The sequence below is a fragment of the Mus musculus genome, chromosome 15, assembly GCF_000001635.26.
Source record: "Mus musculus strain C57BL/6J chromosome 15, GRCm38.p6 C57BL/6J".
NCBI lineage: Eukaryota > Metazoa > Chordata > Mammalia > Rodentia > Muridae > Mus > Mus musculus.
The window spans coordinates 79341653-79369649 of NC_000081.6; the positions used below are offsets into that span (position 1 = coordinate 79341653).

Sequence of the window (27997 nt, forward strand, 5' to 3'; positions counted from 1 at the left end):
TATAATCCCTGTGGCAACTGTTCTATTTTATCATTACCTACTGTTGCTAATCTCTTTCTTTAAAGATTCATTTTATTTTTCATTATGTGTCTGTGTGGGTACGTGCACATGAGTGCAGTGTGCTTGGAGGCCAGAAGAGGGCGTCAGATCTCCTGGAGCTAGAGTTACAGGCTGTTGCAAGTTGACTGATGGGTTGCTAGGAATCAAGTTCAGTTCCTCTGCAAAAGTGCTCTTAACCACTGAGCCATCTCTCTAGCCTCTGGTGCTATTTTTCTTTGACTATGCCTAATTTATAAATTAAATTTCGTCACAGCTGGCTATGTATGAGAAGCAACAGATCTGAGGTTCAGTACTGTCCTCAGTCCCAAGCATCCACTGGGGGACACCTCCCTAGCAGAGCCTCATAGGAGACACTTCAGCTCTTGACTTAGCCCCAAGATCAGGTCCCCTCTGGCAAGAACCAGCTGGTAAGGTTTTACAAGCTGCCGATCCCCATCTGCTAAGACAGAGAGTTGGCTGAAGGGGGCTGGGGACCCACTACACATGGGGAACCAGAGGCCCCCCACCTCCTGGCTTTGTTAGTCTGCCTTCGGTTCTGAGATGTAAGTTTTTGTGCTTCTCACTAGGGAGGGAGGCTTTGAAAGAAGGGAAGACAAGAGTTTTACATACCATACATTGACATGCTTTAGGGGTTGGAGAGATGGCTCAGCTGTTAAGATGGCTCTGCTTTTCCAGAGGATCCAGGGGATGTAGCTTAGTTGGTAGATCGCTTGCCTAGCCTGCACAAAGCCCGGGGTTTGATCCCCAGCAGGGCGTGGGGACACACACTTGTAATCTCAACACTGAGGAGGTAGAGGCCAGAGAATTAGAAGTTGATCATCCTCAGTTACATAAAACAAACAAACAAATAAACAAACAAACAAAAAACCTTAGAGGCCAGCCTGGGCTACATGAGATTCTGACTTAAAATAAAAGAGAGAAAGAGTTAGTTACAGAAACTATGAGAACAGGCTGCGGGCACAACACTATGCTGGCAAAAAGGAAATGTCCCATTAAAGGCACAATCATCATCATTAATTGGCATCAATTACCAGCAGTAAGAAATGCGAAAAACTGGTGGTTGGTGGAAGCACTTGGAGCAATGCCAGGTTCAGAAGGCACTAGAAGGAATCCCTCTGACATCACTTCCTCTTTGGCACAGGGACCTGTGGAAATGTGCATGTGGCCCAGTGCTAAATGGATGTCCTGATGCTGAACAGGACCACGATGTCCAATGACATCAGCTCAGGGGGACTGGATATCAAACCAGAGACCAGCTCCCACACTCTCAGTCTGCAGGAGTAAACTGAGACCTAGAAAGAAATGAATAGCACCCCGTGACCTGGACTGAGGTCAACTAGAAGCCACTTCCTCTGCTGTGAGCCAGTCTCATGGGTACAAGACTAGGCAGCCATGACTGAGACTCTAGCAGACAAATGGGGGACCAGCTGGGTCAGGGACAGCTCCGAATGGCTGTGTAAGCAGAGGGTGACTCTCTCTCTTTCTCTAGAAACTGGCAACAAGGTACCTCCCTGCATGATGAGGTGTCCTGGCAGGGTGAGACCACACCCAACCTTGTGTGACTAAAGCCACTCACCGTGGGATAAGTAGGTTTCTCAGAGGGAGTGTCCTAGGAGGCCTCCTCTGCCTCTCACCCAATATTATTGATTTTCTATTACATAATAAGCATGGTAGAAAGGCTTATAGGTGTGAGTGCATGAAACTAATCGCCAGCCCACGGAGCAGGCACTGTTACTGGGCCAGCTTGCAGAGTAGAGGAGGTCGGCTGAGAGGGGGCAGCCCAGGACCTGGCTCTACACCTAGCTTGTTAGTCTACATGTTTTCATTATGATATAATTCAAATTTCAAGAACAATTACAAGCTCAGTTTTTCCTATGATTGCCAACAAGAGTCCCCAAATGTTGCTATCTCTGAGCAAAGTTTGTTGTATCTGTCTTTTATGACAGGGCTCTCATGACAAAAGGTCACAGCTTGAGTGGCTTCAGAACTGAAACCTGTGTCCTCGAATCTCACACCAGAAGTCGGGGACAAAGCTACCATAGGATGGGTTTCTCCAGAGGTCTCACTACTGGGCTTGTGTCTTCCCAGATGTTTCTCTGTCGGGGGGACCCCTGGCTCTCTCTGTGTATCAACATTCCCATTTCTTCTAAGGACTGAACTCAGATGAAGTCGGAGTCTACGCTAAAGGCCTTATTTTAACTTATGAGTCTTTAAATCTCTTATCAAGGGCCTGGAGAGACAGCACTTTGCTGATATTTCAGGGGACACAGTACCCACAGAGCAGCTCACAAGCATCTCTAACTCCATTTCTGGGGTATCTGATGCCCTGCTTGGTGTCTGTCCTGGCTAGTTTTGTGTCAACTTGACACAGCTGGAGTTTTCACAGAGAAAGGAGATTCAGTTGAGGAAATGCCTCCATGAGGTCTAAATGTAAGGCATTTTCTCAATTAGTGATCAAGGGGGAAAGGCCCCTTGTGGGTGGGACCATCTCTGGACTGGTAATCTTGAGTTCTATAAGAGAGCAGGCTGAGCAAGCCAGGGGAAGCAAGCCAGTAAGAACATCCCTACATGGCCTCTGCATCAGCTCCTGCTTCCTGACCTGTTTGAGTTCCAGTCCTGACTTCCTTGGTGATAAACAGCAGTATGGAATTGTAAGCTGAATAAATCCTTTCCTCCCCAACTTGCTTCTTGGTCATGATGTTTGTGCAGGAATAGAAACCCTAACTAAGACAGTGTCTAAGGGCCCTGTTTACATGAGGTGCAAATAAGCATACACAGCAAACATTTATGCATAAAATACAATAAGTGTATTTTTTTTAAAAAGCCTTCCTTCCAAGTACAGTCGTGTTTCCTAAAATCATGAACAGTCTCCTACAGCATCACGGAACAACCATTGAAACGGGGCTACATGATGGGGCCATGGTCCTGTCTGCTAGGAGCTATCATGTCCTCCAGTCCATCTGTTTGTTCCACTGCTGGTGTGTTAGCTTGGATCACTTAGGGAAGGCTGAGTCTGCCATTTTCTCCATTGTAGAGTTACTATGTTCTTTCCAGAGTTAATAATTAACTCTTTCAAGCCAGCGAAAAAGCTCCATCTGGAAAAGTGCTTGCTGTGGCGGCCTGATGACCAGAGTTTGATTCCTGGAACCCACAGTAGAAGGAGAGCACTGACTTCTGAACGTTGGCCTTCTGACCTAGTCTCTCATACACACACACACACACACACACACACACGCTAGTAATAAATAAAATAAAAACATAAAAATAATAGTTAATAGTTCTCTTGTGAGAAATTACCTTGAAATTATGAGACTCTCCCTTTAAGGCTATTTTTTAATATCTTTGATTATGTGTATATGTGTGTCCATGTGGGTATGTACATGTGAGCACAGGTGGCCAGCTGCAGGGAGGTGTCAGATACCTGTGAAGCTGCGGTTACAGGAGATGATGTGGGCGATGAGAACCTAGCTCAGGTCTTCTGTAAGAGTAATATGTGCCCTTAACTGTTGAACCAACTCGCCAGCCAGAAATACCTTTTTTTTTAATTAAAAAAAAGGTTTATTCATTATCTTCTTTATTTTTTTATTCATATTCTTTATTCACCATCATTTTTCTCTCCCTCTCTCATCCTGCTCCTTTCTTCCCTGCCCCTCCTTCCTTCTCTCTCCTTGTGTGTTTATGTGTCTGTGTATGAGTGTATGTGTGTGTGTATGTGTATAAGTGTATGTGTGTGTATGAATGTATTATGTATTATGTATGTTTATGTGTCTGTGTATGTGAGTGTATATGTGTGTGTATAAGTGTATGTGTGTGTATGAATGTATTATGTATTATGTATGTTTATGTGTGTGTTTGTATGTGACATGTCGAGGTCAGAAGGCAACTCTGTGGGGTCAGTAGTCTCCTTTGACATTACATGGATTCTGGATGATTAAACTCTTGTTATCAAACTTGCATCCTTGGGTGACAGTGCCTTTTACCTCCTGAGCCATCTTGGCTGGCTCCAAGTATGTGAATATCTTGCTTCTTGTCAAACACACATATCTGCTGATGGTCCCTATTGCAATATCTTATTACAGTGGGGTGGCTCTATGGTCATTTTCTAGGGCCATTGTGCTCTCTTGGAACAAAACAAGAAGGAGGAGGAGGAGGAGGAGGAGGAGGAGGAGGAGGAGGAGGAGGAGGAGGAGGAGGAGGAGGAGGGAAGGAAGAAAAAAGAAAGGAAGAGAAAAGAAAAGGCAGGTTTCTCTGCTTTTGTCTCTTAATTTCTACCAGTGTGAACACTCCAGGCTTGCTCTGTTTAAATGCTGAAGATGTCCCAGACTTAGGCAGTGGGAGTGGCCTCAGGCCAGGTCTTTCAGGAAGGCAGCTTATCAAACAAAGAGTAACCTGAGCAGGCCAGGGTCCAGACAAGTGCCCACACTGACCTGCCTTCCTCTGCAGGCTGTCAGAGGGGATGGAAGTGACACCCTCAACCGGTCTCCCCTTTCATCTCAAGTGAGCAAGAACTCCGAGGTTTCACGGGTCCTGGGTCTGGTAGCCTTGTTTCATCCTGTGACTCAGAGTTTGGTAGAGGGGGTGACAGTGTGCAGTCTGGCAGGACAGCCAACAGGGAGGCCTCAGCTCTCTCACCTTCATTCTACCCACCAGTCCCTCTTACCAGAAAGATCAGTGACATGGGCAAAGATCTCACTGAAAGATAAAAAGATGTGATAGATCCCAAATCATTCTCTCCTCCAGCCACTTGAGCTCTGAAGCCTCTTCTCCCAGGATACCATTTTTTGCGGGGCGTCTCATGACTCTGCCACTGGAAAGACAGTGTGAGAAGGCCAACCCCACTGCTAAACGCAGCATTGCACAACATTGCTTGGCCATTACCAAAAGATCGACTTCTGTGGGCAGTAGGGTGTGGATGCAGAAGCCTGGCTCCCTGTTCTCCTAGGCTGAGGATGTGGGCGATGGATCTAGCCACATGGGGTCCTCACTGTCATACAGGTCTACTGGATTTCTTCATTAGTTGAGCACCTACTATTTGCCAGGCACAGCCTCAGCTCTCTAGAAGGTAGGAAAAGGGTGTGTGGGGGGTGGGGGAGGGTGGTGAACAGGATTGTGTATTTTCTAGAATTGAGAACTTGAGTTCAGAGGTAAATTTTTTGAACACCTTTTTCTTATAACTTGTGTTTTCCTTAAATTCACTTATTTGTTATGTGTCTGTGTGTGAATGGACCCATTCCACCGCTCTAAGTACGTAGAGATCAGAGGTCAGCTTTCTGGAGTCATTGTCTCCTTCCACCTTGGAAGTTGTGGGGTCTGAACGTTAGGCATCAGAGTTTAGTAACAAGCAAGCACATCGACCCACAGGGAAAGCGTCCCTGGGGCGAGTGGAGGTAGGGTTGAAGATATGGAGCCGACACCACGTGAAGACCAGGGGTAGGCAATTGCTGTGGCTTCGGAAATACAAACCTACGGTTCACAGGTACAGAGAAGGCACTTAAAACCACGAGACTGGATGAGGTCATCCGGACAAAGGATGTAGATCGACGAGAGAAGAGGCCAGACAGTGAACTGTAAAGCAAAGCAAATGACACCTCCACCCACGCCGTTCTCCAGAGGTGTCACGTGAATGCATCCAGAGGACACAGTCCCAGCACGGAGAACCGTGGCGGCTCTGGCTGTGGGCTCCTACAGCGGGGTCTACTGGGGGCGGCGCCTCACTCGGGCGTGGGCGGGGTCTCGGCTCCAGGCGGCCGCTCTGGGGCTTGCTGGCGGCTGGGGCGGTGACGTCACTGCATGACTGGGTTTTTATGAATGAAAGGAATCCTGTGCGTGAGTAATTCCGGGAAGCTCGCCTTACAACTGCGCGCGGCTCCAGCCCCCTTCGCCGCCTGCCCCATAACAAAACTCGGAGCGGCGCTGCGCGGAGCCGGGTTCCTAGTGAACTGCGGTCCCGATCGGAGAGGAGTGGGGCTCGAGAGCGGCCAAGGACCGCCACCGCGACAGCCGCGACAAGCACGCACTGAGCGCCGGGCCTGGCGGAGAGCGGTAAGGACGCGTCAGGGACGGGGACCGAGCTCCAGAAGTGTGAGCTCCGGGTCCTGCCTGGGCGGCGCGTGGTCCTCCTGCCCCTTCGGCGCCCCCTTAACATCAGCTCCCGGAGGGGCCTCCGAGGGGCTGGCTGGGAGGCGGTGCGCGGGCCCCGGAGGAAGCCGGGGCGGGGGCGGGGGCGGGGCGTGCACGTACGTGACTCGGTGAGAACAGTCCCTGGAGCCGCGCCCAGCACCTTGTGTGCGCGGTTTGTTTACGTCTCCCGGTGGCGTGCGTGCGGCTGTGTTCTTTGGGGAGCGTCCTGAGTTCTGCGGGCTGCGTGCACACGGTGTACTTCGGGGTGTGTGTTTGTGTGTGTGGCCGCACGCGCTCCTTGGAGACTGACACTAGCCCAGTGTATCTTGAAGTGGGTGCGCACCAGTGTCCACTGGAGCAAATGCGGAATAAGGACCCGAGCGAAGGAAGTGGCCCGATCGGTGGTCACACCAGGTCTGGAATTTTTCTCCCGCCCCTTCCACCCTCCGTCATCCTCCCCCTTTCCACCAGCCGGGACTGCCCGGTCCCTGTTGTCTCTGGAGTTTCCCCTGGCTGGAGCCATGTGACATCAGTGTTTGTTCCTCGCCCAGCGCGGGTGCCTGCAGCTTAGAATAGAGCAGAGGTTAGCGAGCCAGTCTTCTCCTGGCCACCTGGTGGATCTGGGAACCTAGTACATGGGAGTCCTTCCTTAGCCCCAAGTTTTCCGGCTCAGTATGGACTGTCCACCCCTGGATTGTCCCATTCTTCCAGTCTCAGGAGAAACAGGCAAGGCCAGAAAGTTTGTGACAGATTGGAGAACACAAGGCTCCCGGACTATTCTGTTGGCGACTGTGGTTGGTCTGGGTGTCTGAGGCTGCACCTGCTGGGTCCAGGAGGATGGCATGAGGCCCACTGTCACACTCCTCAGGTTGGACTCCTTAGACTGGACCTCTGTGTAGACCGATCGGTGGTCACACCAGGTCTGGAATTTTTCTCCCGCCCCTTCCACCCTCCGTCATCCTCCCCCTTTCCACCCTGGACCCCAGGGCTACTTAAATACTGGGCCAGCTGGCACACCTGGAGTCTACCCATGCCCAGCAAGATCAGCAGCCAGTGCTAACCCCTGATCTTCCTGAGGGAAGGGTTAATGTGGGAGAGGAGCGCTGCCTGAGAACACCTGTTCTGGGAACCCCCGTGATCCCACTCAAGACTTTCCCTCTTACCCCCTCCCCCACCCGAGGGTGCTGGAGTCCGAGGAGGTGGCAACTGAACTAGTTAGGGGGTGGAATCAGTGATATTTTAACTTTGAGCCCAGTGAGTTCTGCTACCACTGTGAGGATTCCAGGGTCCCCATCTGCAGTATGATGGCAGGAGAGCTCTGCAAGACGCTCTGGAAGCTGAGATGCACAGCCTGTTTTCCAGGGGAAACAGGGAAAGCAGAGGCCATCCCAAGGACCGGGGCTGGATAGAATTGGGGGTTAGGGGTTTGCAGCCAGGCCCACAGGAATCATGTGGGTCCATCCTCAAACCTCATCAGGAAACATCTCCCAGTAAAGCTGGGGGATCAGAGGTGAGGGGACGTGGCTAACTGGCTCACTGACAGATGGAAACTTAGCATTGAAAGATGGTTTTCCCTTGAGTCTCCAGGGGACACTTTTTTTGTTTAACAAGCATTTTGTCTGCATGTATATGTTTGCACTGGGTGTGTACCTGGTGCCAGCAGAGGTCAGAAGAGGGTTTTGGGTCCCTTGGAATTGTAGTTACCAGTCATGTGGTTGCTGGGAACCAAATCTGGGTCTTCTCTGTAGGAGTGTTCTTAACCACTGAGCCGTCTCTTCACCTTATTTATTTTGGAAAGGAGGACAAATTTATTTGAGCTCATGGTGTGAGGGGGTATATGCTCACCGTGGCAGGAAGCGTGGTGGTCAGACCAGTTTGTCTGTGGCTGTGGTGGTACGGGGCTGCTGGCCCCCATCTCAGTGCCCCTGGAAGCTGCTGGGCCAGATGTTGGGGTGAGGCTGATAGGCAGATGCAGAGATTGCCTTCTAGGAAACAAAGTAAAAGAACCAAAGAAGTAGATACAGTGTAGCAGCTGAGATAGGCGGGATGATGCAGAAAGCCAAGTTTGCTTAAGTAGCAACAGGGCTTCTACTTAGCTGGCCTCAATCATGGAAGGTTTCGCCGGGGGATGTGGCTAGCAACTTGGTGACTGATGGTGACTCTGGAACCCGGAGGACAAGGGCTGTATTTCCTCTTTGGACCTTCAAGGCGCAGCACAGGACCTGGCAGACAGTAGGTGCTCCCTGCATCTGTGGCTAGTTGAAGAAATGAGCAATGGGTCTAGGTCCTTGAGGTCTGTGACACAGGTAGAAAGAGGACCTCGGGTCCAGGGAAGCAGAAAGCAAGACTGTGGGCTATTGGGGGCTTGAACCCCGCCCCCAATGAGCAGGTCCTGTAGAGTACAGGGGAGTTCCTTCTTCACACACACAGAGCCCTTTTGACCAATAGTCAATAGAAAATCCTGTCTGCTCATTTGTTGGTTATTAGGGGAAAAGATGCTATGAGAATGGAGGGAACATGTTAGCAGCCAGAGGCGCCTCTGTGCTCTGGGGCAGCTGGTAGCTTGAGCTCTGTGGTTTTGATTTTGTTTGTTTTTGTTTTTTCTTCCCCCAAAGGTTCTTTAAAACTCATTTTCTGCCGGGCATGGTGGCGCACGCCTTTAATCCCAGCACTTGGGAGGCAGAGGCAGAGGCAGGTGGATTTCTGAGTTCAAGGCCAGCCAGGGCTATACAGAGAAACCCTGTCTCGAAAAACCAACAACAACAAAAAAACCCTCACTTTCTACGTAGATGTTTGCGCCTTAGTGAATGTATGCGTACCATGAGTGCAGGTGCCTGTGGAGGCCAGAGGGTGTCAGGTCCCTGAAACTGTAGCCGCAGGCAGGCATGATCCCCTTGAAATGGTACCGAGGACAGAATGTAGCTCATCTGCACAGGCAGCAAGTGTCCTTTGACCACTAAGCGATCGATTTAGCCCGATCTTTGTTTTTATTTTTTATTTATTTATTTTGATATAAGGTCTTATGTAGCCGAGCTGGCTTTGAACTTCTGGTGTTCATACCTCTGCCTCCTAAGGGCCTTGATCATGGCATACGTCGAGACCACACTCAAGTTGCCCAAGGTCTCAAAACATGCCAAAGTCAAGTTTGTAGGTTTGTGTCTCTAGTGACTCCTTTGACGCTATTGGAGGTAGTGGCGGAGGAGGGGGAAGCAATGGTGAGGCCACTGTGGTCTTGGTCTGGCTGGTAAGAGGAAGTGGCCCTTAGCTGTGCAGGTGGAGGAGAAAGGAGGTCAGGGCTCATAGACTGGCTGCTTGTGCTCTCATGCTTCTGCCTCCAGGAGGCCCTCCCTGGTTTCCTTTCCTTTCCTCCCATGCCTCCAACCTGCTAGCAGCATTGGATGGAGCTCTATGCTGGGCCAGACTCTAACACTGTAAACTCAGACATTGCCATTGCTGGGTGGTACCTTAGGCTCAGGGGAGGTTGGGCATGTTGGGAAATCCAGGCCCAGAGAACCAGGAGCTGACAACCTGAAAGTCACACGCTGAGTGTGTGGGTAGCTGAATGGGGCTGGAACCCAAGGCCGCTGCTTCCCTGCGTGCTGCTCCTCTCTCAGCCTTGCCCCTTCCCGCAGGGAGGAGGCGCCCCGGCCGCACTGGCTGCCAAGACCCAGGCAAACACATTTTTTCCCCTCTGTCCTCAGCCAGAGAGGAGCCCATGCCAGTGGGTGGGCCGTCTGCAGGATGTCTCGGGTGTACAGCAAGGGGCCAGAGACAGAGACAGGAAGGCCATGGCCCTCGGCGGCGGGGCAGCCGTCATCTCCCTGAGAATGAGCTCACAACTGGGTCTCCAAAGAACACTAGGAACCTCAGACCTGGAGTTGGCCCTGCTGGCTTCCCCAGGAAGAAGAGGAGCCTTGAGGGCGGGGCCCCCCGGGTCAGGCAGACTGGTGGCAGCGGGCTGTCCTTGCCTTGTGTCCTGGAAAACTGGGGCCTGCTGCTGGAAGCCAAAAGCCAAAGGTGATGGGAAAATCCCCCTTCTCATGTTGGGACGTTCCCTCTGAGACTGACTGACTGCTGAGCTAGGACATTCCTGGGCAAATGCGGGCCTCCATGGCTGGCTAGGATGCTACTGAGGAGCCTGACACTAGAACAGGGGTGGGGGGTGGGGGTGGGGGGTGGTGGGACAGAGGAGGGTGGGCAGGTCCCCAGCCTTCCTAGGGCCAAGCACTCATTGTCTCTAAAGAGCATGGCTGTGGTTCCATCTCTTGGAGGCCGGGAGCTGAGGAGGAGGACAGGGGACTGGCTGTGTAGAGAGGGAGTTCAAGGCCTTGAGAAGAAAACAGGGAGGTTTTGAAAGACTGGGGCTGTTTCAACTCACTGGAAACAGGTGACTGGTTAGAACTGTCTGGCCCAGCCACCCAAGCCCGACTCTGACTTGACCTAAGACTTTTTATACACTAAGGCATTTTACACACTGACTTCATTCTACAAGCGGGGGTGGGGGTGGGGTGGGGAACCAGGCTCAGGAAGGACAGGTGACTGGTGAGGAGCCAGGCTAGGCTGCCAAGGTTCTGGAACAGGCACTGTACTCCAGTACTCCGCACCCAGTAGGTCCTTAGTTAACCTCTGCGGGAGAGACCCCCTTCTTCCACCAAGTGTCTTGACGAAGCAGTTATCCATACCCCCACCCCCACCCAGCTCCACCCAACCCGCAAGGAGGCCTGGACGTGCGTTGTCCTTTGCATGTCCTGTCCCTAACCAGCCTAACCCAGGTCAGGCAGCACAGGCAAAGTGGCTTCCTCTACATAGAGGTGAGGAGACAGGGTGCAGAGAAGGGGCTGTACAGAAGGGTGTACTGTGAGGAGCTGTCTGGCTCAGTGGAGTTTCAGTCCTGGGCTCTGCCCTGTGTGGCTGTGTCCCCTCGGTCACCCTCTCTGGGCACATTACTTGGCAGTGTTATCAGAAAGACTATGAAGATGATGGTAGGTCAAGAGTTAGTCCTGAAGCCAGACAGTGGTAGCCGCATGCCTTTAATTCCAGCACTTGGGAGGCAGAGGTAGTTGGATCTCTGAGTTCAAGGCCAGCCTGGTCTACAGAGTTCTAAGACAGCCAGGGCTACACATTGTCTTGAGAAGGGACACACCCAACCAGTCCTGAGATTTTTCCTGGTGTTAGGATTCTACCCCATTGCAGATAGGTGGCTATGTGGCTTCTAGCAAGTAATGTCCCTCTCTGGGTCACTACCTAGGGCCTTTCCTACATGCAGTTCTGCAGGTGACCCTTGCTGGCTATGCTGGTTCCCAGAGCTGGCTGCAGCCCTGACAGCTGGTCAGGCTTAGCAGTTTTACTAAGTTCCCAGCTGTTTCTTGTCCCTTTATTTATATGACAAGTTCTCACTAAAACTGTAGAAGAAACTGTCCCATTCTACAGATGGGATAGTAGAGACCCATCTACTATCTACTAGAGAGAGAAGCTCTCCCCAGATTGCACAGCCTGGAGAATACACAGACAGGACTCTGGGCTTGCCTTCCAACCTGTGCCCCTTTCCCTGTTTCCTACACCCTGATCCGGGCCAAAGGTCACATGGGTGGGGTCCCGGTGCTTGCTCCAGTTCTCCTGGCACATGTGACATCTGCAGGGGCAGATGGTAAGGAGGATGAGGAAGCTGCCTAGCAAGTTAGACTCACACCTTGCTTCCCTAAGCTGGTCTTGGAACTCAGCTGAGACACTGACAAGCTGGGTGACCATGACAGAGACTCCAACCAACCCCCACCGCCCCATCCCTGTTCACCTGCTCCCTGTCACTGTTGGGCCCTGGCTGGGCAACCTCAAACACCCAAGGCTGACTCAATTGTGTGGTGTAGGGACAGCAGGGAAATGGATGGTGACACCACTGAGGGAGAAAGGCTGAAGCAAGAAGGGCTAGGGGACAGTGGTCACCTAGCAAACTTCCTACCCTGGGGACAGAGGGTGAGCAGGAACCTGGTGGACCAACTGGGGAAAAGCGGAGAGGTATCAGAGGATGGCAGTGGTCTGGAGGGGAGAAGGCAAGAGTGAGAGATGAAGCGAAAGAGATTCCCAGAGGCAGCAGGCAGAATGGAGGGAGGCAGGCTAGTGGGGCCAGTAGGGTAGGGCTGGGCACAGGGCCTGCCTGGAGCCCGGGATGGATGCCTGGACTCTGTCTTCTGGCTAGTAGGGATCCATGGGGCCCGCAGGAAGTGTCTATGTGGGCATTGTCATGTCAGATTTTCTTGGTGGACAGGCACCACCCTCACCCAGCTCCCCAGTGTGTGGCTCAGGCAGGGGACTGTTTAAAGAGAGGCCACTGCAGGCACAGTGACCCACACCTGTATCCTCAGATGACTGAGGCAGGATGATCAGAAGTTCTAGGCACTCCTGTAAAGTCAAGTGGACTCCTTCACCCAGAATCAGCACCGGAACCCACACCTGCCCAAGTCCCAAGTTCTTCAAGCTACATCCATCATGAGAGACACAATGGCTTTTTGTTCTGTAGAGATGGAGTCTTGCTGTATAGCCCAGTCTGGCCTTGAACTTGGTATGTAGCCAAGGGTGAACTAAAATGCTTCAGCCTCCCCAACCCTGGGATTACAGGGTATGTGGGAGGTCATGCTGGCCTGGTGGCTCTTGTTTAGTCTTTGACTTGTTTTGATTGTTTGAGATGTAAAGATGGTCTCATGGAGCCCAGGCTGGCTTTGAATTCACGATCTCTATGATGATTGGAACCTTTGACCCTTCTGAGTGTTGGGATCACTGCTTTGAGCCTCAACTCTCCAGCGGGCCCCAAAAAACCCTGCTAGCCCTGGGGCCACAGTAGCCGTTTCGGTCAAAACTGTCTTGAATGGCCAACTTCCCTTTCCTGCCCAGCTCCTTCCTGCTGACTGAGCTGCTAGACCCCTGACCTGGTAGGAGTTCTTCCTCAGAAGCCCCAGACGGTCCCCACCTTGGCCTGAGTCACACTGAGAGTCCCACAGTTGTCACATGAGCATCTTCTCTAGACAGACACTCTTCTCAGCCCTGGGGAAACCATAGAGGACTCAGCAAGGTTCCTGCAGTTGAAGAGGGGACATCCTCACAGGGCAGACAGACACATGGTGCTGCATGCATGTGGTAAAGACTCAGTGTGTGTCAGCACACAGGGTGCAAGTGTGTATGGAGGCCAGAGGTTGGCTCTTGCAGTCCATGACTGCTTGTGGTCTTATATGGGTTAGCTTGGTCTGGGGAATCTATTTTTTTAATTAATTAATTTATTTTTTATATATATGACGAGTACCCTGTAGCTGTCTTCAGATACCAGAAGAAGGCGTCAGATCCCATTACAGATGGTTTTGAGCCACCATGTGGTTGCTGGGAATTGAACTCAGGATCTCTGGAAGAGCAGTCAGTGCTCTTAACCGCTGAGCTATCTCCCCAGCCCGGGAATCTATTTTTTACCCCTGTCTGGAATTACAAGTGGACACCACACATACCCTGTATTTATATAGGTTTTGGGGGATCCAAACTCAGGGTTTCCCACTTGCTCTTTTAAATGTACTTATTTATGTATAGGAGTACACTGTACTGTAAAGATGGTTGTGAGCCATCATGTGGTTGACCCCCGCTCGCTCTGGCCCCACTCGCTCTAGCCCAAAGATTTATTTATTATTATATGTAAGTACGCTGTAGCTATCTTCAGACACACCAGAAGAGGGCATCAGATCATATTACAGATGGTTGTGAGCTACCATGTGGTTGCTGGGATTTGAACTCAGGACCTTCGGAACAGCAGTCAGTGCTCTTAACCTCTGAGCCATCTCTCCAGCCCTTTGAATATTTATTTGTATGAGTATTTTGTCTGCATACATGTCTGTGCATTGTGTGTTCTATCTCTAGTGCAGAAAAAAAAGGAAAATGATTGGAGAGATAACCCAGGCTGGCCTCGAAGTTGCTATGAGGCCAACAGTAGCCTTTAAGTCCTTCTTGGCCCTCTACCTCCAGGGTGCGGGATACAGGTGTGCACCACACCAGCTTCCCTCCATGAGTTTCTATCCACTTGTCTCCCCAGTCCCTGTCCATGGCAAACTACAGCTATTCAGAAAATGGCCACTAAAGGAATGTGAGGCTCCGAGGCTCATGGGGAAGGCTCTAGGACCAATGGGCTGGCTTTAGGCTAGGGGATAGCTGCTGTTCCCTCTAGAGCAGGTGTTCTTAGCCTATGGGTCTTGTCCCCTTTGGCGGTTGGATGACCCTTTCACAGGGGTCACCTATCAGGTATCCTGCATATCAAATATTTATACTACAATTCATTAACAGTAACAAAATTACAGTTAGGAAGTAGCAATGAAAATAATTGTATGGTTGGGAGTCACCACACTATGAGGAACTGTTAACAGGTGGCAGCTTTAGAAAGGTTGCAAGCCACGCTCTAGGACCATGCTGAGCAGTGATGGGCAGACCCAGGGAGTCTGGGACTCCCAGAGGCAGGAGGATAGTGAGTTTAAGTTCAGCCTGGATTACATGGTAAGACCATGTCTTTAAGACAAAGAAGGCAGGTGAGATGGCTCTGTGGGTAAAAGGGGCTTGCAGCCAAGCCCAAGGGTCTGAGATGGATTCCTTAGAACCCACAGGTGGAAACTGACTCCTGCATATTATCCTCTGAGCGCCACACAACTGTCACAGCGCTGGTGTGCCTGACTAACGCACACATAAATGTAAAAAGAAGTTGAAACAAACCCAAAAGTTGCATGCATACCCTGGCCCCATGTGGGAAAGGAGAGTGGAAGGAGAGTTCACATTTGTTGAGTACCTAGTGTATACAGGCACTGACTGACCTTGGTGTGGAGAGGCTGCAGTGAAACGGGAACTTCGGTGGAGAAGGGGATGGGGAGGGACAGACCATCCATTAGGACACCTCTGAAAAGGTGGCACTGGGCAAAGACCTAGATAATGAGCCATTATGGGGAACTGGGGCAATACAGGGAGAGCAAGAGCGAAGGCTGGATCGTTGGGGTCAGCGGAGGTTGCTATCAATTCTGAGATAGAAGCCTTGAATGCCAGGTCCGGAGATTGGATTTTACTCATGTAAGTAAAACATGAACACACCAACCAAGGTGACCCTGAACTTCTTTCTCTCCCAGGTCTCCAGCCCAGAGGTCATCTTCTGCGAAAATGGCTGTGGATCCCTTATCTAGCAAAGCCCTGAAGGTGAGGCTGCTAGCTCCTTGTAGTCTCTCTCTGCTGCTGCTCCTGGTAGAGCACCGACATCCCAATTCCCCTTTCCTTCCTGGAAGCCCCAAAGGCGACTCAGCAGCAGAGGCAGGTTACTTCCTGTTGAGCGCGCTTCCCCCATTGCAAGGGGCTTTCCAGGCTGGGTTTCTCAGCTGGGTCCAGGACTTGACGCGTGGTTAGTTTGAGCCTTGGGTGACCTCCTGTAGGCTGATGCTGGTCCTGCTAACTTTCAAGGTCTTGGCTCAAGTCCAGTAACCGCCGAAACGGGGAGAGTGGGGGCGCAATGAGAAGGGGGGCGCCATGGGAAGTGGGGCGGCATCCTCAAGCACGGGCCCCGTGCCTCTGTTTCCCCATGGCCCTCAGGTCAAGCGCGAGTTGAGCGAGAACACGCCGCACCTGTCGGATGAAGCGCTGATGGGGCTGTCGGTGCGCGAGCTGAACCGCAACCTGCGCGGGCTGTCGGCGGAGGAGGTGACGCGGCTGAAGCAGCGGCGCCGCACACTCAAGAACCGCGGCTACGCGGCCAGCTGCCGCGTGAAGCGCGTGTGCCAGAAGGAGGAGCTGCAGAAGCAGAAGTCCGAGCTGGAGCGCGAGGTGGACAAGCTGGCGCGCGAGAACGCCGCCATGCGCCTGGAGCTCGACGCGCTGCGCGGCAAGTGTGAAGCGCTGCAGGGCTTCGCGCGCTCCGTGGCCGCCGCCCGCGGGCCCGCCGCACTGGTGGCGCCCGCCAGCGTCATCACCATCGTCAAGTCGGCGCCGGGCCCAGCCCCTGCTGCTGACCCCGCCCCCTGCTCCTAGTACCCGCCCCCACCCCACCACACCCCTCGGAGGCCACTCCCTTCTTCAAGTGCCTGAGTTCCTTCTGCTTCCCATTCCTTTCCTCTGCCACTCGTTGTAGTGACTTCACATTCCTTTCCTGGGCTCTGACTCTTGCAGGCCCCCAAACTGGGACCTGATGGCCCTGGGGAGGGGCAACTTTGCTAAGTTGGGGGTGGGGGGAGGCGTTAGGGTTCTAAGTTTCCCTGGGCTGAAAGTCCGGCTCAAATTGAAAATGAGGTCGTGTGGCCAGAAGGAGAGCTGGTGGAAGAGGCTTTGGATTGTGCCAGCATGCCCTTCCGACCCTCCCAGGACCCAGGACTAGGTGTGGCCTTGTGAGACTGTCCTGCTGGGAAGCAGACCTCCCAACTGTGCTTGAGACTTGGGAATGCCAGGCTTTCCCAAGCTAAGAGTCTTTGGAACGGATCAATGGAGCTCAGTTGACACATGGGGAAGCTGTCAGGCAAAACGACCTAAGGCCACTGAGCACGGAATTGTTGAGCTGCAAACCCAAGTGGGGCCTTCTTACAGCTGCCTTAATGAACATTCCAAGCGTGGCTTTCACAGGGGGAACAGTACCCCGGGACTGAATAACATGGTAGGAGAGCCTCCCGGGCCTGGGAGACAGCTGTGTGGTGGGGAAAGAAGCTGAAGGAGAGAGAAGGTGACACAAAGGGTTGAGGTGAGGAGCTGGCCAGCCAGAGAAAGATGGATGGAGACGACCACTGGTAGAGAGAGGCAAACACTACAGTCCTGATGCAGGAGAATGGGGTGGGTGTGGGGTGACCTGGAGTTACGGCTTCCACTTTGGTCCAGAGTATCTGTGGTGGTCTGAGGGTGCTGATCACTGTCCCCCTGGGAAGTCCAGCCCTAGCACCTTCCCAACACTGTATACAGCTGACTCTTCCACACTCTTATTTATTGCACGAATCTAAGTTATTCTCACCAGCCAGAGTCCAGCTCCTCTTCCCTGGGAAATACGTGGGCCCTGAGCTGGACTTATATTTTATATCTACAAATAAATCACATTTAATCTTATATTTAGGGAGAGCTGGGTGGCAACAATAGGTTTTTTTTTTAAAAAAAAAAAAAAATTTGCGCAGCTCCCAGAGTTTATTTATTTTCTGACTTCAAGTGAGCCAGTTATCTGCCTTGAGTATTTTGTAGACTTTCTGAATAAAGTCAAGTTCTCTTTTTCCACAAGAGAAGTGTATGTCTTGGACTATTTTGTGTGTGCTCTAAATGAGTGGCCTCGGATGGGTGGGAAGGGACTTATGGGTGAGGGGAGGCTATATCCCATTGCTAGCTCTCACAAGCAGGTGTGGATGGAGATAGGCAAGAAATGAGCTCAGACTGTACAGAGCCAGGGAGAGACAGGTCCTAAGCTTTGAAAACTGTCTTCCTTCTACTTTCACATAAGTCTGATTTTTTTTAAAAAAGATTTATTATTTTATGTAAGTACACTGTAGCTGTCTTCAGACACACCAGAAGAGGGCGTCAGATCTCATAACAGATGGTTGTGAGGCACCATGTGGTTGCTGGGATTTGAACTCAGGACCTTTGGAAGAGCAGTTGGTGCTCTTAACCACTGAGCCATCTCTCCAGCCCCAAGTCTGATTTTCTACAGCCCTGTGGGAACTACATCCCAGTGTTTTTGAGCCAGGGAGAGAGAACTACTGAGTTCTGGGAGCTAGGCTTCAGTCTCAGTCAGGGGATGGGTTTGTATGCATACTCACTGACTCTGCCATCCTGGTGAGGGGTGGACTCCTCTGGTCTTCAGCCAGGGCAGTAGGGTTTTTCTGGGTGGTACTGCCTGGTTTCTTATAGCTCCAGTTTACTTTGAAACACTGGTTCTCAACCTTCCTAATGGTGGGATCTTTTAATACAGTTCATGTTGTAGTGACCCCTAACCATAATCTGTTGCTAGTTCATAACTGTCACCTTGCTGCTGTTATGAATCACAATGTAAATATCTGATATACAACCCCTATGAAAGGATTGGCCGACCCCCGGAGGGGTCACTTTACTATAACGGTGCTATAGAGGACTAGTCTAGAAAAGCCAGAAGGGCTGCAAAACCTAAAAGCACAAGAGATGCTAGAGGAATCTTGTATGTGGCAAGTCCGGGAGTGAGGGAAGAGGCCAAAGAAAGGGGCAGAGGGGAGAGCCCGATCACGTGGCTTGGCTGGACCCACAGAACTTTCTCCCCCTCAGATTGGGGCTGTGCCAAGACTTCTTCCTGAGAGGCCTGGCAGCTGGAAGGGGTATTGGGTGGGGGTGGGGGTGTGCACAGACAATGTAGGTAGGCCGTTTACCTTCGGGTTATAGGCTGCTTAGGAAGTTCCCTCCCCCACGTGCATTCCAGTCATGCCTGTCACCCATAGGCCAGGCTCTTGGAAAGGCATGGTGCATGCAGGGAAGGTACCCATGACCAGGAGCTCCTGCCCTAGGCTCCTGGTCCCTAAGGATGGAGGGTTGGCTCAGGGAAGATGAGGCAGGTGTGCAAGTCTTCTGGGAGATGCCTTACAGAAGAGGTGACCACCTGCCTCTGGAAAAAAACAAGGACTGAGGCCCAGCCCTCTCAGGGATGGGGAGAGGAAATTCCCCGTGTTAGGCTGTCTGGGAAGAGAGAAGAAACTGTCAAATAGGGATGTGGGACCTGATTTTAGACCCAGACGGTGTAAACGCCCCCATGACCTACATCCACTTCACACACAGGAAGAGAGAGGGTGGACGTCTCTGCCCACGGCCACTACACTTCTCCCAGACAAGAGGGGAAAAGAAAAAAAAAACCTCGCTGGCAGGCAGAAGAGATTTCAATACAATCTATATTATCTCATATATATATTTCTTCCTGACTTTATTTGCTTGCTTCTGTCACGCATTTAAAATATCACAGAGACCAAAATAGAGCGGCTTTCTGGTGGAACGCATGGCAGTCACAGGACAAAATACAAAACTAGGGGGCTCTGTCTTCTCATACATCATACAATTTTCAAGTATTTTTTTTATGTACAAAGAGCTACTCTATCTGAAAAAAAATTAAAAAATAAATGAGACAAGATAGTTTATGCATCCTAGGAAGAAAGAATGGGAAGAAAGAACGGGGCAGTTGGGTACGGATTCCTGTCCCCTGTTCCCAGGGACCACTAGCTTCCTGCCACTGAGTTCCCCCACAGCCTCACCCATCATGTCACAGGGCAAGTGCCAGGGTAGGTGGGGACCAGTGGAGACAGGAAGCAGCAACATACTTTGGCCTGGAAGATAAGGAGAAGTCTCAGAAACACACTGGTGGAAGCAATCCCACGGCCGTGCCCCAGGAGCTCCCACCTGTCTGCTGCCTCCCTGGGTGGCTTGGGAGCAGCTGGCCAGGCCCTCTGGGTGGGGCCGAGCTGGCCTCTGGGCCGTGTGGAAGGAAGGAAGGAGGCTAAGAAGGTTGCTAGGATGTGACAGCCCCATGAGGTCCCTCCCTATGGACCCCAGGGAAGGAACCTGTTTGTTCCAGAGGTGACCAAGGGGAGAGCATCCACTGAAGGCTACAAGGTAGGGCTCCCCACCACTCTCCACCTCAAGAGGCTACTGGAGCCAAGACCAAGTGCTGCTTGAATTCTGCTTACCAGGCCCCTGCCACCCTACCTCTGAGATCCCAGCCCTGGGAGGCAGCTCTGGGATGTGCGTGTAGAGGGAGCCAGGGAGAGGGTGGGTGGTCCCAAGGATGCCCAACCCAGCGCTGCGGAACCCTGAGTGCCAGCAGCTCAACGAGGAGTGCCTGGAGCAGACGGGAACTGGGGAGGGGCTTTCATATGTGACTAAGGCACAGAAGAGATGGGCCAGGGGCCAGATGGAGCAGACCACCAGGCCCTGTATGGTCAGGGGACCCAGGAGGGTCTGAGACCACCCCTACCTTGGCCCCGCTGTATGACCATCCCTCCAGCCTCCCTCTGGAAGTGATCTGTAATGTGGAGACTGACTTTTCCCATGACCCAGGAGGGATAAACCCCAGGGAGACCAGGGCCTAGCAGGAGTCTTTGCTCCATTGAGGAGGTGGTGGGGAACCCAAGCCCTGGCACAGTCAGGAAGTATAAGGGAGTGTGGGGGCTCTGCCCCCAACTATCAAGAACTGGACCCAAGTGAGAGGGCAGTGTGGGCTTCTGGCTGTCCTCAGCAGGCAGAGTGGCCACAGTGAGGACACCCAAGGATCCAGAGCCCCACATGTCACCAAAGGGCCCATAGGCACAAGGCATCCTTCCTAAGTGGGCCCTGAGGCTCCTGGGGGCTGGCTCTGGTCCTTGCAGCATGCCAGACAGGCCTAGGTTGGGAGAGGGGGAGGGTCCACAGAGCATTCACGTCTCTACCTGCCCAGAATGTGACAAAACTCACACTGGACAAGGGTGACCAGGGAGAAGCGGGCAAAGGCCTGGGGAAAGACCAGGCTGGGTCTGGGTATTGCACGGTGTAGGGTGGGCTGGGCCTGACAGCTCGGCAGATATCTTGTTGGGGAGGGGGCTTAGGATGCAGCTTCTGGCCAACACACGGTACAGGATGAGTCGCAGAGATGTGACAGCTACAGCCGCTGTCCTCTGCCCCTGCCCCAGCTAGTGCAGGGCTGGCCAGGGAGAAATATTCCTGAGGCCTGTTCCTCTGGAAGTGATATGCGAGTTTCTGGTCCAATAAATAAAAGGGCAGCAGCCATGCTGTGCTGGTTGCTCTGCTCCCCAGCCTGGCTGGGGGCTGGGGGAAGCACCTCTCCTTCCCCTCCAGGGCCCACACTTAGAACTCATCATCAGAGCTGAGCAGCAGAGTCTTCTCATTGTCGCGTGCACCACTAAGGCTGTGGGAGCGGGAAAGGCTGTGCGTGCCGCCACGCCAGGTGGGCCCGGGCTCCAGAGTGGACTGCTGCGTGTACTGCTGGTAGGCTGGCGAGAAGTTGTGGATGGCGTCCTGCACAATATCGTGTGGGTTCATGGTCTCTTTGAGGCTGCTGGAGATGCTCTTCATGGGGGCGCAGCGGCCTGAGGGGAGGGCGGAGGGGGGGGCACATGAGGCCGGAGTGGGAGGAGGAAGACTTGGTCAGTCCCTGCCCCTACTCCTGGGACAGACCCCACCCCAGTGCTCCTGGGACATGAAAGGGACAGGACACCAAGGCTGCTGCTGACCAGGAGAGACCTGGGGAGCTGTGAAGGAAGCTAGGACAAAGGGGCAGAACATAGCACTCAGGGAGGAGAAGACAGGGCAGGACGGGAAAGCTGCAGGCAGTCACTTGGCCCACCAAGCTCTAGTGCTAGGCTGTGACCCCTAGCCTGGGATGGCTGCTGAACCAGGTCTCAGGTACAGTAGCAGGCTGGCCTGTTGGCTGTCCCTCCCAGAGGGCAGGAACTCGCTACCTTGACTTGCTTCTAACTCATCCACCTGTGCCCCACAGCATCAGGGTAGGACTGGGGACACAGTGTAGGCCACCAAGCCCAGCTGGAGCGATGAGCTCAACACTGGGCCCAGGCCGTGAATGGGACTCATACTCTCTCAGAAACACTACTAAATGCCCCTCCTGTTACTTTAGGGGCACTGTGTTCCAGAACCGAGCAGAGTGTACTTCAAAACCAGAGAATGGAACGAAGGCAGCCAAGCTCTGCAAAGGCAGCTCTCTCAGTCAGGTGCTCGGGGCTCTCACCTAGGAGTGCCAGCTTGGAGGAGTGGGTACACGCGGGGCTACAAAAAGGCATGCCAGTGACGGGAGCAGACTGACGTGCAGGACAGACGTGCAGACAGAGCAGAGAGCAGACCTACCGTATGGGCCGTACGTCAGCACTACCCGAGGCCAAACCCAGGGCAAATGCAGAGGAAAGGGGCAGGGAGAAAAGCCGGAGGGATAGAGAAGATAAGAGACAGCTGAGTGAAAAGGGCCTGCTCGCCCCAGGCCCAGTGACGCCCCCACCCATCCCCAGACACCCAGGCTGCCCCTGAAGGGCAGTGCTCGTGCTAATAGGGGTCACCCTGATGGCAGTGGAAGTTCCACCCCATATCTGAGGGCCCCTCTTCCCACTTCTCCTAGGTCTGCTGGAGCTATGCCTACAGGGAGCTCTGTGTCTTACAAAACTCACTCCAATGTATAGTGCTAGAAATCAAGGCTCAGAGACGATCACAGAGAGTGTTCACCCCAGCCTAATCTGAGTGCCATGGTTAGGAGAATGGACAACAGCCCGCAGCAGCAGCTTGTCCTGGGTGGGCTGTTTCTTCTAGGGTGGGTGCATCTATAGGGGAGGTCCTGCCTGAGGGAAGTACAGGGAACAGCCACCATGCCACCAGTAAAGTGCTCCTGCAGAGCCTCTAAGACACAACACCCCTCTGTGCAAACTAACCTGGCTTGCTTCTAGCAGCCTGGCTAACCAGGTTTAAGGGATATGGATAAAAGTTATCGGATCTTTCCCACTGGGGCCTAGCAGGAAGCGGGGTGGGGGTGGACCAACTAGCAACTCTCGGCAGAGCAGGGATGCCCTCAAGCACCAGGGTGGCGGCTAAAGCGCCATTGTGTCAGGGAGCACAGGCCTGCAGAGGCAGCTGAAGGTCACTCCCAACCGAGAACAGCAAAGGGGCTGGGCAGGGAGTCCTGTCTTGTGGGTCCCTAAGACTCCCCATGCCAACCACAGGGACCCATGGTGGGCACTGAGGCTTGGGTAAGGGGTTTCTGGCCTGCAGCCATGACGTAAAGCTGACAGCAACTAGATGGCGGTGGGCAGGTACTTTAGTCAGGAGGCCTCCCTTTCCTGTCCCTGCTGTCTCTCACCGGATGGCAGCCTCAGGCATTCCCCTCAGGAACAAGCCTTCTACACACCTGGCCCACTGCTTCTCCAGACACCCGCACGGGCCAATCACAGAGGTGCCCAGGTTGGCCCTACCCACCAAGATCTTTCTAGGGCTCCTGTGGACACCAGGGCTATGGGATACTGCCTTAGCAACAAGGATTAGAGGCGTGAAGGGCCAGCGGCGGGCATGCCTTTGACCCTGCTTTTCACAGGGAAGTGGGGTTTCTGTGGTTTGCTCCTTGAAGACAGCTCAGCAGGCAGAAGACAGGTCAGAGCAGACGCTACTCAGTGGAGTTTGCTAGTCTCTGTCCCTACTTTTTTTTTTTCCTCAAACTCATAGTAACCCTCCTGCCTCAGCTTCCTGAATGCTGGGATTATAAGAATATACCTTTCTATACCATTTGTAGGTCTCTATGCTAGGACCTACATGGGTGAACTGAGCTTCTACAAGCTAACTAGGGGTCCCTCTGGATTCTGACAGCCCCGCTACTCTGACATCTTTAGCTCATCTTTCAGTATACTCAACCCTCACAAGATGCCGGGTGGTGGGGGTCTCTGGAGTTGGCCTCCTAAGACTGGGGTCATGCCCTGGGTAGGAACCTGGCTCATACCTTGAGCGTCCAGTCTCTTGTCAGCGTAGACCTTGTAGGTGAAGGCATGCCGCAGGGCCAAGGCCGCGAAGAACATCTCCACACAGATGATGAAGTCCTGGTAGCCGGCAGCCACGGTGCCCTCACCCACTGACACTCGCGCTGAGTTGATCTTGGGGATGGCCCCGCACTTCTCTAAGATGGCCAGCAGCATGCCTGTATAGGGAGAGCCACTGTCTGGTCACACGCCAGATCCCTTCCCATGCCCTGCAGTCATGCAGTGCCACCCAAACAGCCACACACCCCAGGGTACAATAGGGCTCATTTGCTCCTGGAGACACTGAGAACAGGAGTTTCCTGCAAGCTTCACCCCTCCCAAGTGCCCAGTGAGTTCCAGGCCAGGATCTTAAAGGACAGAACTCTGGCTGGAACCCACAGTTCTGGAAACATGAACCGAGTGGGAGATGGGACCAGGGTGGAAGCAGGCACTGGGGCTATGAGCACCAGGTGAGAGAAGGCCGACCTTGCCAGAAGGAGAGGAATATGACGGACTTGACCATGAAGAACTTGAGGACAGGGCTGTAGGGGCTGAGCAGCTCCCTTGTGGCAAAGTAGAAGAGGAAGAGCGCATATAGGGCCAGGCTGACGGAGATGTTGTAGATGATGGTCACGTAGAGGTACCCACTGGTGACACTGTGGGGAGGCATGTGTGGCTGGGACCAGCTCTGTGAGGGCAAGCTGCCCCCTCCTCCACCCTGCCCACAACCTGCTCCCATAGGTCACAGCTGTGCTCTCCAGTAAGGTACAATGACCCCCTGGAGGGAGGGGACAGGGGATGGGGACAGAGTGGGAATGGAGTGCAGAGGTGCTGCCAGCAGGCCAGCCTGCCATTACCGCTTCTCCCACTCACATGGAGGCCCTGCTCTGAGTCCACTCCTTATGGAGGACACTAGAGAGAAGCTGGGGCTATGCTGGAGGTGACAAGTGTCACAGTGGGCAAACTGATCTTGGTGGACTCATCTGCCTAGGTGGGCTGTGGTACAGGTTACAGGCAAGATCTCAGAGCACAGGGTCGAGTGTAAGGTGCCTTCACTAACCCACAGGTGAAAAGATGTGGCTGGTTTACATAGTGGGGCCTTTACATCAGGGTCTGAGGACTGCTTCCCAGGGCTCCTTTCAGAACCTGCCTTAGAGCAGCCACCACCTTCTGAGACTCACCCAGGGCCCATGCAATTTAGGGAGACCACAGTGGGCTGTCAAGGTAGGGTACCCATTTGTATGCCAATATTCCACCCACAGATCCCAGGGAGGACCCCTGCTTACTCAAAGTCTCCGTCCCGGTACTTGCCAAAGGCCTGGAGTATAACGGTGCTGACGGCCATGAGTGGCTTCACCACACAGAACTGCAGGGTGGCCTGTTGGGGAGACAGATGAGGCAGGATAAGTAGGGGTGCTCCGCTTCAGCACCTGCTCTGGCAGCTGGGCCTATGCTGGCTGCTAGGAAGGAGGAAGCAACTGCCTAGGGGGAGGCCAAATGTGTAAGGAGACAAGAGGATGCTGGGGATTCAAAGACTAGGACCCAGGGGACCAGGAGCAGAAGACATCTCAGAGAGAGCTCAGAGGATGAGAGGCCTTCAGGAAGATGGCAAGGCCAGGATCCAGCCAAAGGGAGCAGCTCCAAGCCAATCACACAGACACACACACACAGAGTAAACAAACAAATAAACTAACGGGAGCCTTTCATTCGTATAGAGGCTTGCTCAGGGCAGAATGTGAACAAGGAAAGGGGGGGGGAGCAGGTCAGGATACAGCAGCAGGGAGGGAGGTGGTTCTGGGCAAGAGGCTCGATAAGGAACACCTGGCCCACACAGGGAGCGCAAGGACCTCCATCATCTTCTTCTTTTTTTTTTTTTTTTCCGAGACAGGGTTTCTCTGTGTAGCCCTGGCTATCCTGGAACTCACTCGTAGACCAGGCTGGCCTCGAACTCAGAAATCCGTCTGCCTCTGCCTTCCAAGTGCTGGGATTAAAGGTGTGCGCCACCACCGCCCGGCCGGGCCTCCATCTTCTCATCCTCCCCAGCTGCTTCCTTGCCCACACCCTGGCCTGGGACAGGGATTCTGTGGAGCTGGGGTCTGAGTAGGCTGGAGAAAGCCTCCAGGAACAGCAAGTGAGGACAGGACACCCCTTTAATATGCATGCTCCCCAAAAGGTACATGGGAATCCAGGCCTGGCTGACTATCCACTGTGGTCTCTGAGTGGCAGCCATCGGGCTGAATGTTAAATACCCCGTGTCCACAGCACATCAGAGTTAGCCGCAGTGTCCTCCTGCCGAGGCTACCTATTCTACACACAGTCAGGCTTTTTCAAACTTGCTCAAATGCGGGAGGATACTAAGCCAGCTCTGCAGTTTCTGTAATCCAGTGGGGTGTCCGTGTCACCCGCAGACTCACACTGACCTCAAGGCCATCATCCTCAGCCAGAAGCCCTGAGTGAAGGAGAGGCGGCAGGCACACGGCATGGCCAGTATGGCTCTGGCTAGGCCCAGAGGCAGAGGCTGAAAGCAGAAGGACTGCCCGGGAACACATCTCCACTGAGGAGCACGGCACAGGCAGGGCTGTGCGCTGCTATCAGAAAGCCCCAACAGAAGCCCTGGGCTGCAAACCTTCACCAGAGGCAGTGTGCGGAAGGGAGAAAAGCAGGGGTTCACACCAAGGTGCCCAGGGAGCTGGTGGGGCTGCTCCCTGTAGGGAACTTTTATCAGCTCAGTCACACACAAGGAAACTGAGGCAGGCAGATGCAGCAACGGCGCCTAAGCCAACAGGCTCCAGAACCTTTGTCCAGCTATACCATGGGTGGGTGTCTGAGGGCCACAGTCTAGGGGAGAAGTCAAAATTATGTGTCAGCCCCAGAGCGGGCAGTCTTTTCTAGAGCTCTGTTGAGTTGGGGGGTTAGGGGTCACTGACCTGAGAATCCCTGCTCCCCTCCCTTCCTCTGTCACCTAACCCCCGCCCCTTATGTCTCCTCATAGGAACAGAACCCAGGAAAACACACACACACACACACACACACACACACACGAGGGAAGTGCTTTTCCATCACATTGTAGCCCAGGAATTTCCCCTTTTAACAAATGTGCCAAAAGACTCAGACACTGGGCTCTGGGCCGGAGGACATCCTGGCCCACCCTGTGGTGCTGGAATGAAGACAGGACTGTGTAAACAGGGGTGGCGCAGGGGTCGGGCGCCTCCACATGCTCCTTCACTCCTGCCTTCACCGCCACGGTGAAGTTCAACATTGGGGGCCCCAGAGTCCTGGGAGGGGAATGGTCTGTACCTGGTGGCGGTGAGGCCAACTGTGTTCTCTGTTCTGCTCTTGAGAGCAAACCTTTGAGGACAATGTCATGATCAAACGCGGCCATGAGTCACAGCTGGGCCTGGACTGGGTGGCTGAACTACACAAACAAAGGCTAGGCAAGCCCCACCCTGGACCAGAACAGCGTTAACCCCTTCCGGACCACTCCACGGGAGAGACCGTGAGGCTCCCTCTAGGAGAGGCTCCCTCTGGGAGAGGCAGAACTGAAGCTCGGACATGTCCACTGCCAGGCTGTTGTGCAGGTAGCCGTGCTGTGGCCCTGAGCCCTGTACAGAGGCCAACAAGAGGGACAGACTGTAGTGCCCTTGGCGGGGAGGTGAGGGTGGGGGGGACCTTTCTCTCTGACTACCTGGCCATGTTGGAGGCTAACAGAGGCCTGCAGAGGCCAAGGGCAGTCATGAAGTCTGGGTGTGGCACCCCTAGATACTATCTCCCTAGATGAGACAGAGCTGTGCTAAGGACTACATCCTCTGCCTCATCTGCTCCCTTCAGTCACCTCCTGAGGTAAGTATTGCCACCTCCATTTTATAGAAGGACAAACAAGCTTAGAGAGGTTAAACAAACGATGAGGTCACACAGGCAGAGAAGCTGCAAGTCCAACTGTAGCCAGGAAGTGGTGACCAAGGAGACCAGCAGCCATGACGCTGTGACTGGAACGTGGGAGAGGGCAGGCGCTGCGCAGTCTGGTCTGCTCGGTGTCTCTCATGCAGAAACCCTCTTGGCCCAGAAACAGGGATGGGTTTTTAAATAGATGGTCCAGAACTGTGTGCTTCCTGGTTCTTGAACACAGTAAGACTCTGGGCCAGCTTCTCCGGCCCCAGGCTGCCCCTGAGACTTCCAGGATGTTCACTGCCAGTCTCAGCAGATGACATTAACATGGTGTCTCCAGAATAGCTTGGGGACAGCTCAAGGGCCTGGAGACCTCCACAGGTATGGCACAGGTCAGCATGCAACACGAATCACCCTCCAGGACAAAGGTCTGAACCAGGGCCCCTTGCCTGCTCCCAAGCTGG

The 27997-nt window shown here is 53.3% G+C and overlaps 2 protein-coding genes across 17 annotated transcripts in view; one reads left to right on the forward strand and one right to left on the reverse strand.

Moving 5' to 3' along the window:
• The first annotated feature begins 4968 nt into the window (after positions 1–4968).
• Maff (v-maf musculoaponeurotic fibrosarcoma oncogene family, protein F (avian)) lies at positions 4969–17426 on the forward strand. Of its 7 annotated transcripts, none has more exons than NM_001304830.1 (3): positions 4969–5122; positions 15315–15381; positions 15769–17424. In NM_001304830.1, the coding sequence occupies exons 2-3, from the start codon at positions 15346–15348 to the stop codon at positions 16201–16203; spliced, it is 471 nt and encodes a 156-aa protein (NP_001291759.1). In that variant the 5' UTR covers positions 4969–5122; positions 15315–15345; the 3' UTR covers positions 16204–17424. The 7 variants fall into 7 exon arrangements, with proteins under 7 accessions (NP_001291759.1, NP_034885.1, NP_001291760.1 ...); NM_010755.4 differs by lacking the exon at positions 4969–5122 and adding an exon at positions 5868–6102; NM_001304831.1 differs by lacking the exon at positions 4969–5122 and adding an exon at positions 6409–6594.
• A 1605-nt stretch (positions 17427–19031) lies between these two features.
• The window catches only part of Tmem184b (transmembrane protein 184b), a 42620-nt gene continuing 33654 nt past the window's right edge, over positions 19032–27997 (reverse strand). For 5 of the 10 annotated variants that reach the window (NM_001253819.1, NM_001378998.1, XM_006520806.3 and 2 more), the window contains 5 exons: positions 24935–25026; positions 24135–24304; positions 23633–23827; positions 22006–22026; positions 19032–21233 (listed from right to left, as the gene is read on the reverse strand). In NM_001253819.1, coding sequence (NP_001240748.1) covers positions 20992–21233; positions 22006–22026; positions 23633–23827; positions 24135–24304; positions 24935–25026 — 720 coding nt within the window. In that variant the 3' untranslated portion in view covers positions 19032–20991. Of the gene's footprint in view, positions 21234–22005; positions 22027–23632; positions 23828–24134; positions 24305–24934; positions 25027–26945 lie in introns of all 10 variants that reach the window. The other 5 variants (NM_172608.1, NM_001253820.1, XM_006520805.4 and 2 more) reach the window with 2 other exon arrangements.

Coding starts and splice junctions, on each gene's coding strand:
- Maff (XM_006520546.4), top strand. CDS start 9,743: ATGGGGCTGGAACCCAAGGCCGCTGCTTCCCTGCGTGCTGCTCCTCTC. Junction 10,198..15,314: donor CTGGAAGCCAAAAGCCAAAG/GTGATGGGAAAA, acceptor TTTCTCTCCCAG/GTCTCCAGCCCAGAGGTCAT. Junction 15,382..15,768: donor TATCTAGCAAAGCCCTGAAG/GTGAGGCTGCTA, acceptor CATGGCCCTCAG/GTCAAGCGCGAGTTGAGCGA.